The sequence below is a fragment of the Bubalus kerabau genome, chromosome 17, assembly GCF_029407905.1.
Source record: "Bubalus kerabau isolate K-KA32 ecotype Philippines breed swamp buffalo chromosome 17, PCC_UOA_SB_1v2, whole genome shotgun sequence".
NCBI lineage: Eukaryota > Metazoa > Chordata > Mammalia > Artiodactyla > Bovidae > Bubalus > Bubalus kerabau.
This window is the reverse complement of record NC_073640.1, coordinates 18,492,459-18,510,774: the sequence shown is the minus strand read 5'-3', so window position 1 is coordinate 18,510,774 and position 18,316 is coordinate 18,492,459. Positions and strand designations below refer to the sequence as shown.

Here is an 18,316-nt window from a genome sequence, read left to right as displayed (position 1 = left end):
TGTATATCAACTCTTTTAATCATCAGATTATATAAAACTATTAATATATATGATATATATATGATATAAAACTATTGATATGATATAAAAACTATTAAACCCCATTTTACATGTGAGGCAACAGCCTCAGAAAAGTTAAGTAACTTGCTCAAGGTCATGTTGTTAATAAATGGCAGAGCCAGGCTACCAGCCTACGCGTTTTAACTCCGCCACAACTTTATATTGCCTCTTATGAACCACTCAAAATGTGAAAAGGAAGTGGAGGAATTGAAATTATCGGGGCCTTTACTGCATTCAAAACTAGACCATCTGCATTCAAAAACAGAAGAGTGCATTTCCCCTAAGGAACCTACTAATGGAGCTCAGACTCACAGCGAAATACCATTCAAGTTCCACAAGCCAAGGGTAGTGGGAATTCAAATAAGAAAGCAATGTTCAACTGGTTATGGAGTCAAGAAGGACTTCACTCAAAGAGCAGCATTTTGGTCAGGATTTGAGAAAAACAGACGAGTTAGGTGAAAAGAGAATCATGACTTCAATTACTCCCCAGGGTTTTCAGGATAAATTTCAACTCGTTGGCTTGGCACTCAAAGCCCTCCAAACTAGGTCTGGAGGAATGCCAGGGAGAAATGGTTATCCTAAATGAGATGCCTATGCTGGAGTCTTTATTACCATACTAGATCAGGTTCCAAAGGATCGAAAGATGTTGTTTTTTCTATCTTCATAAATCATTAGTGAGTTTAAAAGCTAGGCATTATGACTTATTATTCTGTAACACTCCCCTCCACCAGAACAGGAGACCATACATCTTAGCACGTGGTAAACACTGAAAGTCGCTCAGTCGTGTCCGACTCTTTGCGACCCCATGGACTATACAGTCCATGGAATTCTACAGGCCAGAATACTGGAGTGGGTAGCCTTTCCTTCTTCTTCAGGAGATCTTCCCAACTCAGGGATCGAACCCTGGTCTCCTGCATTGCGGGCGGATTCTTTACCAGCTGAGCCACAAGGTAGTCCGTGGCTAGATGCATGGCAAACATTTTCTGAACCTAAATCATGGGCAACAATCATCAGATGACTATGCGCCCAACCAGGCTGCTGATACCATCTAGATCTCTGACTAATTTTAAAGTTATTATATACCAAGTTAGAGACTTAGGCACTTGATCCAGATGCAAGGGGTGGAACTTGTGCATCTCGATGCTACGAACCAAATGTGAAAGGACATGGGACAATGGTGAAAGTCTAAACAGTCCCTAAAAAATTTGCCTGCAATGCAGTAAACCCAGGTTCCATCCCTGGGTAGGGAAGATCCGAAGGAAAAGGGAATGGCTGCCCATTCCAGTATTCTTGCCTGGAGAATCCCATAGACAGAGGAGCCTGGCAGGCTCCAGTCCCTAGGGTCGCCGAGTCCGACATGACTGAGCCACTAGGCTCAAATGCAGATTAGGAATTAGATGAATTCATTTCATTACATGTGGGGATGTGACCATGCCTTAAAAAATTATAGGTATACACACACACAGTATTTATAAACGAATGATTTCCCTTAAGACACTGTAAGTAGGGGGTATGGGGGAATACATTAAACAAAATCGGCAAAATGCAGCTAACCGTTGAACAGTTTAATACACTACTTTTGGTGAATGCTTGAAAATGCCCTAATAGAAAACACCATTCAAGTCCTACAACATGTTTTTCATCTTAAGCCCGGAGGGAACCAGACCCACAGGGTCCGCGGGCGGCATCTTTTAACTCTGAGGACGACCTCCGCGAGCCCGTAACAGACTTTCTCTACGGCGGGACTGGAAGTGGACCGAAGGGGCGGGCGTGGGCCGCATCGGCTTCTTCATCCTTTCAGTACCCCCAATAAATGCCTCTGGAGAGAGTTAATGTCCCTGAGAGCCCCATGAAGAGTTAGTTCTCCGGGTTTCTACTCTGGACCTCATCTGGCAGCCCATAGCCTCAATCTAGAAGAGTACCCAGCATGCTTCCTCACCACCCACGACCCCAACGGTCCCCTGCGCTCGCGGCGGGCTCTGCGCAGCGACGTCACGGAGCGCCGTGCGTCAGGTTAAAGTTTAGCCCCACCTCCGCTTCCTCACTGTCTCCGCCTGCGCTGCCGCCACCTCTGCCGCTGCTTGGGGCCCGGCTCCGCTCCTCCTCCTTCTCCGCCTTCTTTCCTGAGCGCTGCCCGGCCGGCCGCCATGGCGAACGTGGCCGACACGAAACTGTACGACATCCTGGGCGTCCCGCCTGGCGCCAGCGAGAACGAGCTGAAGAAGGTATTGGGGCGCGGGCCGGCTGGGCAAGGTGTGAGGGGCGCGGGCCTGCGCGACTAGGACGGCCAGGCCGCGCTGCGGAGCAGCCCGCGAGCCGGCGGCGGCCGGCCCAGGCTGGGGGCCGGCGGCGAGATCGGCCCGCGTCGTGCCGCGCACTCCGGCCTCGGCTGACCTTGGGCCGCCGTCCCCGCCCGCCCGCCCACAGATGCAGCAAATAAAACCCACCTCTGCGCAAACACTACGAAAACGCTTCCTTCCTCCCTCCCCCGGCGAGCGCTGGAGGCCGGGCGCTCCCGGGAGGCAGCTGCCTGCCTGGCCTTGCTCATGCGGAGGTCACCACCCTGGAAAAACAGGTTGGACCAAGGCGCCCAGCGCATCCTAGCCCCAGGAGAGGAGTTGACCACGCCGCGGACGTCGGCGCCCGAGCTGCATCGGGACTGATTTGGGGCCTGGTGGAGGGGTCGAGGCCGCCCCCGCTGGCTGCTTGGGGAAGCTTAGGGATGTTTCCTGGGAGCCGCGGCTGGGGAGCTTCTCCCGGCTTCCTCCCTCGCCTGTCGACCCGGAGGTGGCGTGGGTCTGTGTTTGGGTGCATTGTTCTGTAGGCAGGTAACCCAGATGTTCTCTACCCGCTTCAGGAAGAAGCCATGGGTCCCAGCCAAACACCTGAGTGTACACTGACTAAAAATAAATAGAAGGCCTCATTATCGCTCTTTGCTGTGCTGCGACTCTTTCCTCGTAGGATTTCAAAGCATTTGAGACATTTAAGTCCCATAGCATCTTCACGGGGCTTAAGAGTATCCGGATTTGTAAGCTTAGAAAAATGAGAATGCTTCTTAGGCAGTGGGACGGATACAGTTCAGAGTAAAAGGACTTCCTGTTACCTTACCGGAAATGCTGTTCTCTATTACATAATTCATCTATCTGTGAATGAACGCTTAAATGGTTTATAGCTCAGTCACCCAAATGTATGCAGCTTCGCGAAGACTGAAGTCACTCCAATTGAGACCACAGTCATTTCAGCGTATGAAAATAAACATGACATAGGAGATTGTCTTGACTTTTTCCTGATACTACAATTAGAGGAGCCATCATGAGCCTGGATTCTTACCTTAGCTTAATTTTTTAGAGTTTGTTGGAGTCTTCTTGGTGTGGTTACTGGCCATCAAAGACGTTTGACAATAGTAAAAATATGGGGTGTTTCAGTGTTTTGTTTTTCTCTGTGGTTTTGTTTTATTGTTTGCGTCTGTCTTCAGTATAATGTATTTTCTAATGTAACTACTGTTTACTTTGTTATTATTGAGTAAATGGTGCCAATGGAAGTATTGCTTCTCATAAATTTGGATGTTAAAGTTAGTACTCAGCAGGTCTTTAAACTGGTCTTTATATGTAACCTTATTTTTTTTAATCTTTTATTGAAGGCATACAGAAAGTTAGCCAAAGAATACCATCCTGATAAGAATCCAAATGCTGGTGACAAAGTAAGTTATTTGAGACTTTTTTCCCCCTGAGATTTTTGTTTTAAACTTAAATTGCCCTTTTTGGACAAAAAGGGAATGTTGTAAGGAAAGTCCACTTATGCCCATAGAGCCACATTTTTATGTTAATATTTTGGACTTTATAATAGGGATACTAACATTCTGGGTAGTGGTAGTTGGTAAATAGGACCACCTGTAACTTTTCTTAGAATTAAATGAATTCTAGATTCCTGTAGCCTTTCCCTAGTCCTTTATTTGAAAATCCAACTGTTTTCCTTTTTTCCTTTTTGTTCATAGTTCAAAGAAATAAGTTTTGCATATGAAGTACTATCAAATCCTGAGAAGCGCGAACTATATGACAGATATGGAGAACAAGGTCTTCGGGAAGGTAGCGGTGGAGGTGGTGGCATGGATGATATTTTCTCTCACATCTTTGGTGGAGGATTATTTAGCTTCATGGGTAATCAGAGCAGAAGTCGAAATGGCAGAAGAAGAGGAGAAGACATGATGCATCCACTCAAGTGAATATCTCTTTTTTTTCTTTAAAAATACTAAGCACTTTCTTTCCAAGTAGAAGTATTCAGTACAGGAGAGGAAAAGTATCAAAAAATATTCTGTCTTTAATCAGAAAAAAAAATCTTCCATTTGCCATACTGTCCTCATAGGCTGACTAAGTTGAATTTAATAACCTGGGTGTTGGTATTTGGTGACAGATCTTAAAGGATGGTTGGTGTTTTTACAGAGTGGGAAGGTGGTTTTGGTATATGCTTCTGAGGCTTCTTGTTTTTAAAATTTCAATTAAGATTCTTTTCTCTGAAGTATTTAAACCTTCTGAGTTAGTTTTAATTTAAAAACTTACAAAGGGAGTGACCATCCGACTGGTTGGTTGACATGTTACAGTCACGTATTACTTGATCCTCAGTGTGAGCTCTCCTGAATTGATTTTCATGGAGCTTGCTGGCTTCAAGCCTGACATTAACCTGCCAACATATGAATGGTATCTTACCTTAGACTGTGAATCCAAGATAAAAATAGCTATTTTACTTTGCACATTCTGTGAAATCTTTTTATCTGTTAATTTTTCATGAACCAGTAATGGTTTTACTAACAAATGCATGACACTGAAGTTCAAGTGTGTATTTAAAATGTTTCATATTATCTAGTTTATACATTTGAGTAGATAAGGGGACCGTAAAGCATGATTTGTTAAATTTTTCATTACAGTGTTTCATTTTGGATGTCTTTATAATATTGCATTCTGTGATTTATTTATTCATTCCCTTTCTATAGGATGTTAACCAGTTTTTTCCCTGTAATGAATAGTGCTGCTGTATCTTTATATACAGCTTTGTCTCTCATTGGTGGGGATTCCTGAGGTGTCAGTGTTTTGAGGCTGATAAATAATACAACTATATTGTCTTTAGAGGATGTGTCAGTTTAGCCCCACTGGTGGAGAGTGCCAGCTTCACTAGACCATTACCCGCATTTTCCTTTCTTTGCCATGTTTATTGAAATAACGATTTTTCTTGCTGACCTCTTATGTAGTAGTGTTGCATACTAACTGTGATTTAATATGTAAGGCAAAGAAGACCTGCCTATCATGTAAATGGTTAAAGGTTCTTAGGAGGAGGAAGATAAAAGGCTGATGGAACCAAGTACTTTGGTCTAAGGTCTAGATATGCTGTAGTTTAGAAGTGTTGGTAATGTTTTGACCTTAAGTGCTTTATTCTTACACTATTTAGAATGTACAAAAATTTTAGCTTCGAATGCTGCAAAATAATGTAGGTGCTTTGCCAGGTAGTTTTAACTTTTTTGTTCCTTTATTTAATTTTTTAAAAAATATTTTTGTTCCTTTGTTTTAAAGTAAATTGAGCGACTTCACTTTCACTTTACTACTAAAGAAGATTTTAAAACACTATGAGAAGGGTAAAACCAAGTTAAATGCAAGCTGTTTCCAAGTTATAAATGAATATTTTTGAGACTTTGATATAAATAGATTTTTTTTTTTTGAGGTTTATTTGAAAATGAATGGTCCTGCAGTTCAAATATGTTGTGTGAATAAAAGCAAGTTGGGGTTTATCAGTTGGGATTTGTAATAGGCTTTTTATCTGGACCATTTGGGGGTCATGGACCCCTTTGGAATTTTTGTAAAAGTTGCTCAAATTTTGCTTATAATTCTCTGGGTTTTTCAGACATTGAAAGCTTATAGGCTTTCTATTTGGAAACCTATTCTCTATTACAGTATAATAAAGCCAATTTTTTTTTTTTTTTTTTTAAGAGATACCCAATCTGAGCGTCTCCCAGAAATTGTAATATAACTTTGTAGCCTTTCTGAATTGTCCTTGAAGGAGACAGAGGCTTACAGTACAGCATGGACTCCGGAGCTAGACTGCCTGTGTGATCTGGGGCCAAGTTACCTAACCTCTCTGTGCCTCAGTTTTGTCCTCTAAAATGAGGATAATAATTTTGCTTCATTCAAAGGGTTGGATTAGGTGAAGGTTTTGTCTAAGGCTAGAAGAAGGTGTGATGTTTTGAATTTATGTAGTTATCAGCTTTATCAGAAAATACAGCACAATCAATTATTGGCTTGATCCTTTACATTCTGGCTTTAAGTATTTATAGCCATAAACAATTTGAGCTACAAAATAAAATCTCACTCAGTTGACTTAATGTAAGATGTTCTTGAATTCTTTGTTTAAAAGGTTACAGTGAAATTAGCTGTAGCAGCTAATCCTTTCTTGTATTTAAGACAACTTGGCAAAATTTGGATCTAATTCTTTTCTCCACAGAGTATCTTTAGAAGACCTGTATAATGGCAAGACAACCAAACTACAGCTTAGCAAGAATGTACTCTGTAGTGCATGCAGTGGGTGAGTGTGTTTCCTGGTTATGAAATAAATTTCATCTGTTGTTTGAGTCATGTGTTGAGTCTATATCAAATAAAAATTATTCATGATTTCAAACTGACTACCCAACCCAGAACAGTTTCTGATACCTCTGAAAGTTGGTTAAAATTCCAGTCTTTGGGGGTTGAAGATGGAGGTAAAAAGCACAATTCCCATTTTTCATGACCTAGCGGGGGAAAAGTCTAATTTATACTTTTGCTTGCTTTAGCCAAGGTGGGAAGTCTGGAGCTGTTCAGAAGTGTAGTGCTTGTCGGGGTCGAGGTGTCCGCATCATGATCAGACAGCTGGCTCCAGGGATGGTGCAGCAGATGCAGTCTGTGTGTTCTGACTGTAATGGAGAAGGTACGCATGCCGGTGCTTCTCTGCCTTTCTGTTGGAATGGATTGGGGATGCAGAAATTGGAGAGGCTTACAGATTTTCTTTTTCAACGTGTTTTTATATTCATAGTATTGTAAAAGGTAGAGAGTTATTTTTAAAAATGCAAAAATATTATTTCCTTTTGCATAGGCCCAGTGAACACTGATAAACAGTAAATTTATATTATGTTGAGTGGAATGTTAGTCTTTTTCCAAAAAGATGGGCAAAGTTTTTTGTCCTTTTGTATTTTTTTGTTGTTGTTTACTTATCCTTTATGTATTAAAAGGTAAAAGGGAGATAGCAAATTGTTTAGTTCTCATTCTGATAAGTAGAGGATTTTACTGTAAACTTTAGTTAGCTTTTGAGGATAGATCGTTATAATTGAAGCTTATTTTACAGAAGTAAATATTTTAGGGTTTTGTAGGTTAATGGTTTTTGAAACTGCTACTCTTCTACCCTTTTAGCACTTTTATAGCCACAGATAATATGTAAATAAGTGGGCATGACTGTCTTCTGGATAAACAGTATTTACACAAACAGAGGCGTGCCCAGTTTGGCCTGTGAGCCTTAGTTTGCCAGCCCTGTTCTAGAGCGGTGCTGTCCAAAAGGATTTCTCTGTGCTGGAAGGTTCTGTGTGTGTAATGGCTACTGTAGTCGCCACTAGCCACCAGGGTGTGGCTGAGGAGCTGAGCTTTTAATTATTTTAAACTTAAATAACCTCAGGTGGCTAATGGCTGCTATATTGGACAGTTCTAGAACACCCTTTTCCAAATTGCTTCTGAAAGTGACAAGATAATTTTGAGAAGCCACATATCATAGTTCCCTCCTGAAGAGTCTTAGTGCATTTTACCCTATTAAAGTTGCTGACATTTCCCAGTCAAGAAATTGGAGTTGACTGAAATCTTTTCCCATGTGCCATTACCATTTTAAGGAACTGGTGCTTTGCAGAACATACCTTGCAGAAGCAGTGTTCCTAAAGTCATTTATATGTCACCTAAGCATTTAAGTGTGCCAATAATCAGACATTAGAAATTGATGGTATTTTTTTCATGATAATACTATTGTATGACTTCAGTTTTATTTTCTTATACCACTGATCAAATATTTCAGAATACATGGAAGAAAAAACTGTTGGAGTCATAAAGGATGTTTAAATTTTTATTTGGGTTGTCGCTCCATTGTTAAATTTAAATGAAACTAAAACAAAAAATGAAGCATTTGTAGAAGTTCTAGTGTCTGACCACCCATTTTGTTTGCTTGATCCTCAGGCTTTGTTTTAACTTTAGGAAGTAATATCAGGAGGTAAGATAATGTTATTTAAGATATTTTATACTCTGGAATAGAGTAGCTGGGTCCTTTAGGTAATCTGCAGTAAGATGTGAGTTTTGTTCCTAAGAATGTTCATGAAAACTTCAGGTAGCAGTTAAAGAAGTACAGGAAATTTATTTAGCGAATAAAGGTGTTATCAGGACCTGTCTTACTTAAGAGTGCAATATAGTACCCTTGCTGAAAGTTTGAATGACCTCTTTTTCCAGGAGAGGTAATTAATGAAAAGGACCGCTGTAAAAAATGTGAAGGGAAGAAAGTGATTAAAGAAGTCAAGATTCTTGAAGTCCATGTAGACAAAGGCATGAAACATGGACAGAGAATTACATTTACTGGGGAAGCAGACCAGGCCCCAGGAGTGGAACCAGGAGACATTGTTCTTTTGCTACAAGAAAAAGAACATGAGGTAATTTCCTTTTTGTTTTCTTTTTGCCTCAGAAGATCAGAAATGGGTCTTGTATGCATGATACAGGTTGGTGATGGTTTTGTTGCTAAATCATGTCCGACTCTTGCGACCATGTGGACTGTAGCCCCCCAGGCCTTTCTGTCCATGGGATTCTCCAGGCAAGAATACTGGAGTGGATTGCCATTTTCTTCCCCAGGGGATCTTCCCAACCCAGGAATCCAACCCGGATCACCTGCATTGCGGGCAGATTCTTTACCTACTGAGCTATGAAGGAAGCCCAAGATACAGGTTAGATCAGTTTGAGTTCCCTGAAGAAGCATTGAATATAGATGAAGTTGTTACATGGTTTGGCTGAGTTCATAAGAACTGACTTGTTCAGTAGACCAGCAAGACAGGTGCTGTCAGAAGCATGGTAGGAGCTGACCTTGGTCCCAGCTCTGCCGTTGACTGGCACTGTAACCTTAAGTAATCCTGCTGTGTCTGTTCCCCCGTTTCCTTGTTTATGAAGATAAGGCATTGGACCAGATAATGTAGGCAGCTTAGTTTTCCCTGTGAGCTCCTTCGATGGTTGGTGAGTTGGTGATGGTGTCAGTCTTCAGTACTGCTTTGTTGATTTGTTTTACATACTGGGTATCCATGTGAGCTTTTCTTGAAAAAAAAGTTCTTCAGTTTTAAAAACATTGCATTTTAAATTTCTCGTTCTCTTTTTGGGGGTAGGGGAGGGCAGGGGCGTCTTGTGGCTTGTGGGAGCTTAGTTCCTTGACCAGGAGTTGAACCTGTGCCCACAGCAGTGGAAGTGCTGAATCCTAACCACATGACTGCCAGGGAACTCCCTGTTTTTAAATTTCTGACTGACTCAGTATTGTATCTGTTAATGAAGGGTCTTCAACCCCTGGACCTTGAGTGGAGCTTTATATGCTGCTCCCTCTCATTCCCCATGCTTGCATTACTGCCTGAACATTGTTACACCACCTCCACCCCACAGTCCAGGAAGAACTCACAAAACTGGTGCCCAGAAGTTTGGGGACTGCTGTGTTAATGTACATGGGAAAATGAACTGAGCTAACACTGTGGCCTGGAGTATGTTATTTTGATTATACCATTGCATCTGTATGTTTTACATGTGCAGTGGAGTATATTATAGACCTTTTCATTCATGAAGAACATGCGTGGAGCTTTGGTGCCCACTTAATTCTTGAATGGCTTCCCCGATGGCTCAGACGGTAAAGCGTCTGCCTGCAATGTGAGAGACCCGGGTTCGATTCCTGGGTCAGGAAGATCCCCTGGAGAAGGAAATGGCAGTCCACTCCAGCACTCTTGCCTGGAAAATCCCATGGACGGAGGAGCCTGGCAGGCTACAGTCCATGGGGTCACAAAGAGTCAGACACGACTGAGCGACTTCACTTTACTTCACTTAGTTCTTCAATATAGAAGCATTTGACAGAATCCTGGCTTTGTATTTGATTGCATTGCTATTTTGAGTTCCTTTGGAAGTCGAGATCACAAGTCAGCCACCTTTTTTAGTTCACAATAAAATTTTCTCCCATATAATGGTGATTTCTACAAATAAATTTTTAAAATTACTAAGAATCCAATAGAGAATAAAGCCATATTGAGATGCAGATTCTGGGAATTTGATTCGATTCATTCCTTCACTAGACTGGCTTACTACTGCACTAGCCTTTCTCAAGGAATGGTAGTCAAATTTATTGCCTCAGCAAATCTGTGAAAGTGAAAATCTATAAATTGCAATATATCTTGTCCTTTTGTGAGTATTGCCAAACCTGCCAATGACAAGGGTCCCTAGATTGCTTTGGGTTTTTTTTTAAGGAATAATTTCTAGAATTCCATCTTATGGGTTGAAATATTCTGTAAGTATATTGGGTTTTACAAAATAGAAATCACTGTTCTTAGAGACAAGAGACTTAAGTTCTGGCTCCCATGTACTACTAGTTTTGGTTTCCCTGGACTTGGCTTTGCATACTTAAAAACAAAACTCATCCCTCAGAAAGATAGTGTAGAATCAAATGAGATAAAGAATAACCTGCTCTTCTTTCTGGGAACTGTGAGGAGGCATTTGGAACTAAATCAACCTCTAAAATTATTGGCTACAGTGGAATTGCATGGAATTTCTAACAAATAGCAGATGCTGCTGCTAAGTCGCTTCAGTCGTGTCCGACTCTGTGCGACCCCATAGACGGCAGCCCACCAGGCTCCCCCGTCACTGGGATTCTCCAGGCAAGAATACTGGAGTGGGTTGCCATTTCCTTCTCCAGTGCATGAAAGTGAAAAGTGAAAGTGAAGTCGCTCAGTCGTGTCCGACTCTTTGCGACCCCATGGACTGCAGCCCACCAGGCTCCTCCGTCCATGGGATTTTCCAGGCAAGAGTACTGGAGTGGGGCGATAGCAGATGCTACTGGTTGTCTAAAGTAGAAAATAGACGATGATAAAGGCTAGAATGGAAGTTCATCTAGTAAGAGGTCAAAGATTTTTCCTTCTGGGTTTTATTGACTGGTAACGTAAATTTGAGCCCAAAATGAGATTTAAGCATCTTGTTTAATTTATACCACTGAGAATATTCTTAACCCTCTTAAGAAAAATTGACTAGTTTGAACTAGTTCATGAACAAGCTTGTATTTTGCTTGGGGCTTTTTGTTTAAAAATTCTCAACACTTGTAGGAATTGTGAGGCCATGAGATCAGGGTGGGTTCTGTAGCTTGAAACAGAATGTAAATCTTCTGATAAAAAAATAATGCAATTTTGAGAGTAATGTGTATGCATGTGTATCATCTTTCAGTATAGGTGTGTGTTTGTTTTCAGTGATTTTGCTGTCATAATGAAGTTGTACAGCAAAGAACCACAGTGTTGGGTAACATTGGGTGATAACTAGTCTCTCTATTTTTCAGAAATTATTTCAGCTTTTAAGTGTTTTATTGTCTGGTTCTTGGTAATCTCATTAGTCTTGTTTTTCAAAAATTTCCTGGCCATGCTTGCCTGTTTATTTTCTGTTTGAATTTTAGCATCTAATTGTCTAATCTAACCACCCTTGCTGCAGGCCCCCTACCTCACAAGAATCAACCCTAATACCATTTTTTTTAATTAGTTTGAGTTCCTCTATCCAAGAACATAATATGTCTTCTTGCTCCTTCTAATATTGCTTTAACAAAATGATACTTGGTTAAGGATGGTTCTTGGAACAATAATATAATGAGATGTTCAGAAACACTTTCATTTTACAAATTTGCAAAAGCATTAAAAAGTCCTGCATTAAAGAAACCTTACTTAAATTAACTTTTCCTACGATTGTAAGAAAGACCTCAGTAAACTCAATGTAGGTAATATAAATTCAGTGGTTCTTAAGCTTTAGTATACGTTCTAATCCCCTGGAGGGCTTATTAAAACGACAGATTGCTGGGCCTCACCTTCATAGTTTCTGATGCAGTGGGTATTGGATGGTGCCCAAGAATGTTCATTCCTAACCAGTTTCCTGGTGCTGCTGAAGCTCCTGGTCCAGGACCAATTGTCAAGATAATGGTTTGAGATTAACTTTACTCGTAGGTAAGTTTAGGAGGATAATTTAGGGAAAGAGTCTATCTTTCAGATTTCCTTTCCTCTGAATTAACCAGCCAGCTTTATTCTTTGGAAGAGAGGCTATTGAAAAAAATCTAGGTGACTGTTCACTGCAGTTAATTTTATTTCAAGTTAAATTTCAAAAGTTAGTATAGATATTTGAAAATTCTAAGAAGCAGAAGTTGTAAGTTGGGCATGTGTGAAATTGGATGTATTTTTTCCTGCATGTTGAATGCTCAGAAACATTTTTTAAAATGCTTGTTGAATAATCTTTGCATTACATAGTCCATAGGCTTATAGTGCATTAAATAAGCCAACTTCCGTCAGCATTTGGTTTGCATTCACCTAAGCAAGTTTTGTATCTTAGGTTAGGTAAAACTTGTTCATACTTAAATGAAGTGTGGGATTTGAGCCCTTTTACTGGTTGAGCTGTTTTAGTTGAGCTTGGGCCTTCCCCTTCCCCTCTTAGAATCATGTCTGGAGGAAATTCCAGGTGAACCTGTTCTACAGAATCCCACTGGGCCTTGTACACCTTTTCCCTCATGGTTCAGAAATGGGCCATAATTGTAAAATATACTTGGTTCTGTTTTTTAAGCTTCAGCTGTGCCTTATGAGCCATTGTATTCCCAATTCTAATTCTTTCGTGATCGAAGTTTCTAGCATATTACTTCTGAATAGCTAGATTTCCTTATATATATTGATACATTTAGGGAACTTAGGGATGGTGGCAATTTGACTTTTGCAGTAAATGGTAGAATTAAGGTTTTGAATTGATTGAAGTAACACAGCACAACAGAGCACGCCTCCATAGTTCCGCTATTTCTTGTTTGCTTCATTTGTAGGTGTTCCAGAGAGATGGGAATGATTTGCACATGACATATAAGATAGGACTTGTTGAAGCTCTTTGTGGGTTTCAGTTCACATTTAAGCACCTTGATGGACGTCAGATTGTGGTGAAATACCCCCCTGGCAAAGTAATTGAGCCAGGTAAATCTTGATTTTTGTCTGATCTAAGATTCTCTGTAATCTTCTACAGTGGGTGACTCTCAAAAAACATTTATTATTGAGCACTTTCTTGGGTAAAATTCTTAATATCTTCCCCTTTATTTACTCAAATAATAGGATGTGTTCGTGTAGTTCGAGGTGAAGGAATGCCACAATATCGTAATCCCTTTGAAAAAGGTGATCTTTACATAAAGTTTGATGTGCAGTTTCCTGAAAACAACTGGATCAACCCAGATAAACTTTCTGTAAGTATTAGGCAACAGATGACTTAAAGTTTAATGATAGTTGTTTCTTTGTCACTTACCATTTGTTTTGGGTGCTAAGATTAGATCACATAGTTTATTAATTTGAGTGATTGATGGTCTGGCCTCATTGTTTTTTAAAGTGGAAATAGCTGATGTGAAAGTTTATGGGGCCAAGTCGGGAATAGTGAAGGCATAAGCAGCCGGTATGAGGTGGGGGTAGGAGGAATGGGACTCTGGAGAGCAGGTCTCTTACCCCAGCTTAGCATCTCCTGGTCGTTCATGCAGGAAGACATGTCTAATGTGAAGTTTTCCAGTGTTTAAATGTTAGCGATTAAATCTGTTTATTGTTTTCTAATCAATAGATGGGTTGCACAAAAGATGTCTAGATTTGGTCTGTGGGTCATCCATTTGTGATCTCTGGCTTGAAGTGCAAAGATTTTAACTGTCAAACATACACCTTGGATTGTATCAAAAGGGAAATTGATAGTAGATAATAATCTTCAAGCTAATCTTATTTTTGTTCATTTTAATGAAGGAATTAGAAGATCTTCTGCCATCTAGACCAGAAGTTCCAAATATTATTGGAGACACTGAGGAGGTAGAGCTTCAAGAATTTGATAGCACTCGGGGCTCAGGAGGCGGCCAGAGGCGTGAAGCCTATAATGACAGCTCTGATGAAGAAAGCAGTAGCCATCATGGACCAGGAGTGCAGTGTGCCCATCAGTAAACTGCAAACAGATTGCACAGGTGGCTTTTCTTTCCACATTGGCCTGGTTTGTTTTCTGCAATCCAGCTGGAGGGTCTGGTCAGCCCAGATGAACTGATGGACATCTGTTGGTCTATGTGTAACTTTTAAAATTGGTATAGTATCTACAGAGTGTATAATTTAAACTAACCACAAAGCTTTACATCTTCATTTCGACTGTTCTATAGCAGAATAAAGCACTTGAAAGGAAACAAGACTCCCTTTCACACATGGGTTATAAGTTTCAGTCCTGATATCTGTGCTTGATTTTTATCAGTTTTGTGTAGATTTTATGTTTCATATTTTAAATTCAATTCCCACATTGTAAAGTTTGTGTACAGTTTGTCCTGAAGCTTTGTGTTTGGCTGCACCTGCATAAGCTGCTACAAATAGAATAAAGAATCTCATAGCCTGTGTCTATCACTTAGATGCATGGGAAAATGGGCTTTGCACACAATGGGTTTGGAGCTGACTGGGAACAATGGAAAAAATATCATTAGCTGAGCTGTGGTTGTAAAGTTTTGGGTGGGGTCAGGGGGTGTTTCTTTTTCTTTCTTTCTTTCTTTCTCCCCTGCCCCCACCTGTTTTTTTTTTTTGGGTTTTTTGTTTGTTTTTTTTTTTACCATCTTGTGAAAGGTTTCTGGAACTGAATAATAAAAAGCAGTTGGTGTAAATTACTCTTTGTCTCACATTTTTAGAAAGAAGAACATATTTTGAACTGTAAAATCTTTCCTTAAGGACATAATTTGAACTGTAAAATCTATCCTTAAACTGGAGAATGTATCCTAGCTCTGGTTCTTAAACAGTATTTAAAAACCCATTGGCCTGAAGCTTAAGCCTCAGGCTCATGCCCATTTTATAGTTTCAAAAGACAAGAGAAAGTTTGATACATTGGTAGAAACGGGCTTTATTGGCTTCAATTAATGCTTTGTAGAGTCAAGGACATCTAAGTTATGTAACTCATGATCCTGAGTACTGGGGCCAGGTTAACCTGGCCTCTGTATTTCCACACCCAACTCTGTTTAAAAAAATAAGGTAACAGCAAATCAGTATTAGAACCATGTCTGCATAGAACCTGTTAAAATGCTCTGTTCTCATTAAATGTTAAGTTAAAGATTCTCTTGTCTCCATTAAGTTGAATATTTGAGACTGGGGGAAGCATTGATTACTACTATTCTTTTACAGAAAGGTAAGACTCTTAGGCTGGTATGAGAAAAATCAGGTAAAACTGCTATGAAAAGGATATACTGCTTTTTCATTTTCTGTTATCTTCTTTTCATTCCCAGAGTAGATATTTTTAGAACACACTCATTTTAGGGAAAAAATAGATCAGTTGTAGATACGTTTGTAAAAGACAAATGGGAGAAAACTGAAAATTAAAAATTTTAAATATATTATGCCATCCCTGAGCCTATTTGTAGTACTTGTAGTCTATTTGTAGGTCTTCTAGAACCTGGGAAAAAAAAAAAGGTCCTTACATTAATCAAGGCCTGTGAGGTTTAAATTATTGCCCTATCCACTCTACCTCCATTGTACAAAAACTTTCACAACCAGCCTGGGCAAGATGCAACAGCGTAGTAGTTTTGTATCCAAGGTTACTTCCCCCCCGCAACACTTTAAGCAAAAGAAATGCAGTGGCAATACAAAGTTTGTAGCCTTTCCAATAAAGGTTTGTAAAACAGTTGTACAGTGCAGTCTTTCTTTCAGTTCTACCCAGATTTTTGAATTGTAGTAGTGAACTATGTGAAAGCCGCTACAGTTGTGTCCTACTCTTTTGTGACCCCATGGACTATACAGTCCACAGAATTCTCCAGGCCAGAAGACTGCAATGGGTAGTTGCCTTCACCAGGGGATCTTCCCAACCCAGGGACAGGACCCAGGTCTCCCGCATTGCAGGTAGATTTTTTACCAGCTGAGCCACTAGGGAAGCCCAAGAATACTCAAGGGGGTATCCTGTCCCTTCTCCAGCGAATCTTCCTGACCTAGCAATCGAACCAGGGTTTCCTGTATCACATGTGGATTCTTTACCAGCTGAGCCACCAGAGAAGTGAACCATGTAGAAGGGGAATAAAACCTTGTTAAGGTTATTTCGCTGAAGCTACTGGCTCTGTTATAGAGCATCTGTCTAAAGAATAAGCATGTATCATCAGTACAAAGAACCTTTTACAACAGCTTTATTGAAATACAATTCATACACCTTTAAATCTACTTTTTAAAAAAAAGTGCAGGGAATTCCCTGGCTGTTCAGTGGTTAGGACTCCATACTTCGAGTGTTGGGGTCTTGGCTTCAATATGTGGACTGGAAACAGATCCCTCAAGCCACATGGCCAAATAAAAGGTGTGCAATTCAGTGGTTTTTAGTGTATTCACAAGAGATTTGCAACCATCACCACTGATTCCAGACCATTTTCATTACCCCAGGAAAGAAATCTTAAGTCTGTTAGTATTTGCTCCTCGTTCCATTCCCTGTCCCTTTGGTGCAATCTCTAGTTTCTAAGTATTTGCCTGTTTCAGACATTGTCTCCAAAAGGGAATAAATAGTATGCAGCCATTTGTAACATGTTCATTTAGCATGTTACCAGTTGATCACCGTCATAGCATGTATCCATATTTCATTTTTATAGCAAAATAATACTCCATTGTATAAAATACCATGTTTGTTTACCCATCCATCAGTTGGTGAACGTTTGAATTTTTTCCATTTGGAATAATGCTTCTATGAACATTAACATACAGATTTTTGTGGGGGCATGTTTTTAAGTTCTTTTGCATAAATCTAGGAGTGTAATTAGTGGTTCACATGGTTTAATCTTTTGAAGATCTGTCAAACTTCCAAAAAGTATGCACCAGTTTACAATATAACAATATTTGAAGACTTCAGTTTTTCCATGTAATGACCAACATTTGCTATATTTTAGTATAGCTGTCCTAGTGGGTATGATTTGCATTTGCCTCATGATGTTATATTTTAAACATCATTTCATGTGCTTACGGACCATTTGTGTTTTGGGAGAAATGTCTATTCAAATCCTTTTCCCATACTTTATTCAATATGTTTTCTTATTTTCTAACATTTTTCTGTTCCAGGACCCCATATTACATTTAGTCATATCTGCATAGGCTCTGCTTGGCTGTAACAGTTCTCAGAGTTTCTTTATTTTTGATTGATGACTTAGAAAATCTTGAGGAATCAAGTATTTTATAGAATGAACAATGTAATATTAGTATTACATATGTAAAAGTTGATTCTAACAGTACTAGTTGCAGGAGTGAATCAGTGGAATGCCTAAAAGAAAAACCTGTTTCTTATACTCAAAACACTCTGACACTACCTGGAGTTAGACTCCACAGGTTAAGGGCTCAGGTCCCACAAGACTGCCTGGTCTTCAGACACTAATCACAGTTCCAGGTTGTCATTTGTACTGACCAAGCGGTTATAAATCAAGGGTACCCAGAACCCTCTCCTCAGTTCAATAATTTGCTAGAATGGCTCATAGAACTCAGGAGCACCTACCAGATTAGCGGCTTATTACAAGTGATAACAACTCAGGAACAGCCCAATGGAACAGGACATAATCTGTCCATTGACAACTGAACTGTCTCAGCCCTTCTCCCTTTCCCAGAGGTCTAGGGGCGAGATGGAAAGGTCCAAACTTCTTACCATATTGTTGGTTCCCTCTGGTAAGCAACCCCATCATTAACATAAACTCAGGAGTGATTGAAAAAGGCTTGTAATAAAAAGATGCTCCACTAACTCCTATTGGAAAACAAGGGTTTAGGGAGCTCTGCCAGGAACCAGGGATGAAAACCAAATACATGTTTCTTATTCTATCACAATATCACAGTGTTATTTTGTGAAACACAAAAGCTGCGTATTATAAACTCTGTCAAGGCACATGTGTAAAAGTTATTTCTAATAGTTGTGCATGAATGAATCCGTGTGGTATTACTTTGGTAGAAACCTTGCTTCTATCATCTGCCAACTTTCTGCTGAGTTGT

The 18,316-nt window shown here is 40.1% G+C and overlaps 1 protein-coding gene and 1 long non-coding RNA gene across 2 annotated transcripts in view; one reads left to right on the top strand and one right to left on the bottom strand.

Moving 5' to 3' along the window:
- LOC129630590 (uncharacterized) overlaps window positions 1-2,633 on the bottom strand; it is a 39,911-nt gene extending 37,278 nt beyond the window's left edge. Inside the window, exon 1 of the long non-coding RNA XR_008703747.1 lies at window positions 2,508-2,633. This is a non-coding gene — a long non-coding RNA (uncharacterized LOC129630590). The remainder of the gene's footprint in view (window positions 1-2,507) is intronic.
- On the top strand, window positions 2,092-15,435 carry DNAJA2 (DnaJ heat shock protein family (Hsp40) member A2). Its single transcript, XM_055551107.1, has 9 exons — window positions 2,092-2,285; window positions 3,701-3,760; window positions 4,055-4,278; window positions 6,547-6,627; window positions 6,872-7,005; window positions 8,556-8,752; window positions 13,165-13,309; window positions 13,445-13,572; window positions 14,108-15,435. The coding sequence occupies exons 1-9, from the start codon at window positions 2,208-2,210 to the stop codon at window positions 14,297-14,299; spliced, it is 1,239 nt and encodes a 412-aa protein (XP_055407082.1). The 5' UTR covers window positions 2,092-2,207; the 3' UTR covers window positions 14,300-15,435.
- Window positions 15,436-18,316: the final 2,881 nt, after the last annotated feature.

Coding starts and splice junctions, on each gene's coding strand:
- DNAJA2 (XM_055551107.1), top strand. CDS start 2,208: ATGGCGAACGTGGCCGACACGAAACTGTACGACATCCTGGGCGTCCCG. Junction 2,286..3,700: donor GCGAGAACGAGCTGAAGAAG/GTATTGGGGCGC, acceptor CTTTTATTGAAG/GCATACAGAAAGTTAGCCAA. Junction 13,573..14,107: donor TCAACCCAGATAAACTTTCT/GTAAGTATTAGG, acceptor ATTTTAATGAAG/GAATTAGAAGATCTTCTGCC.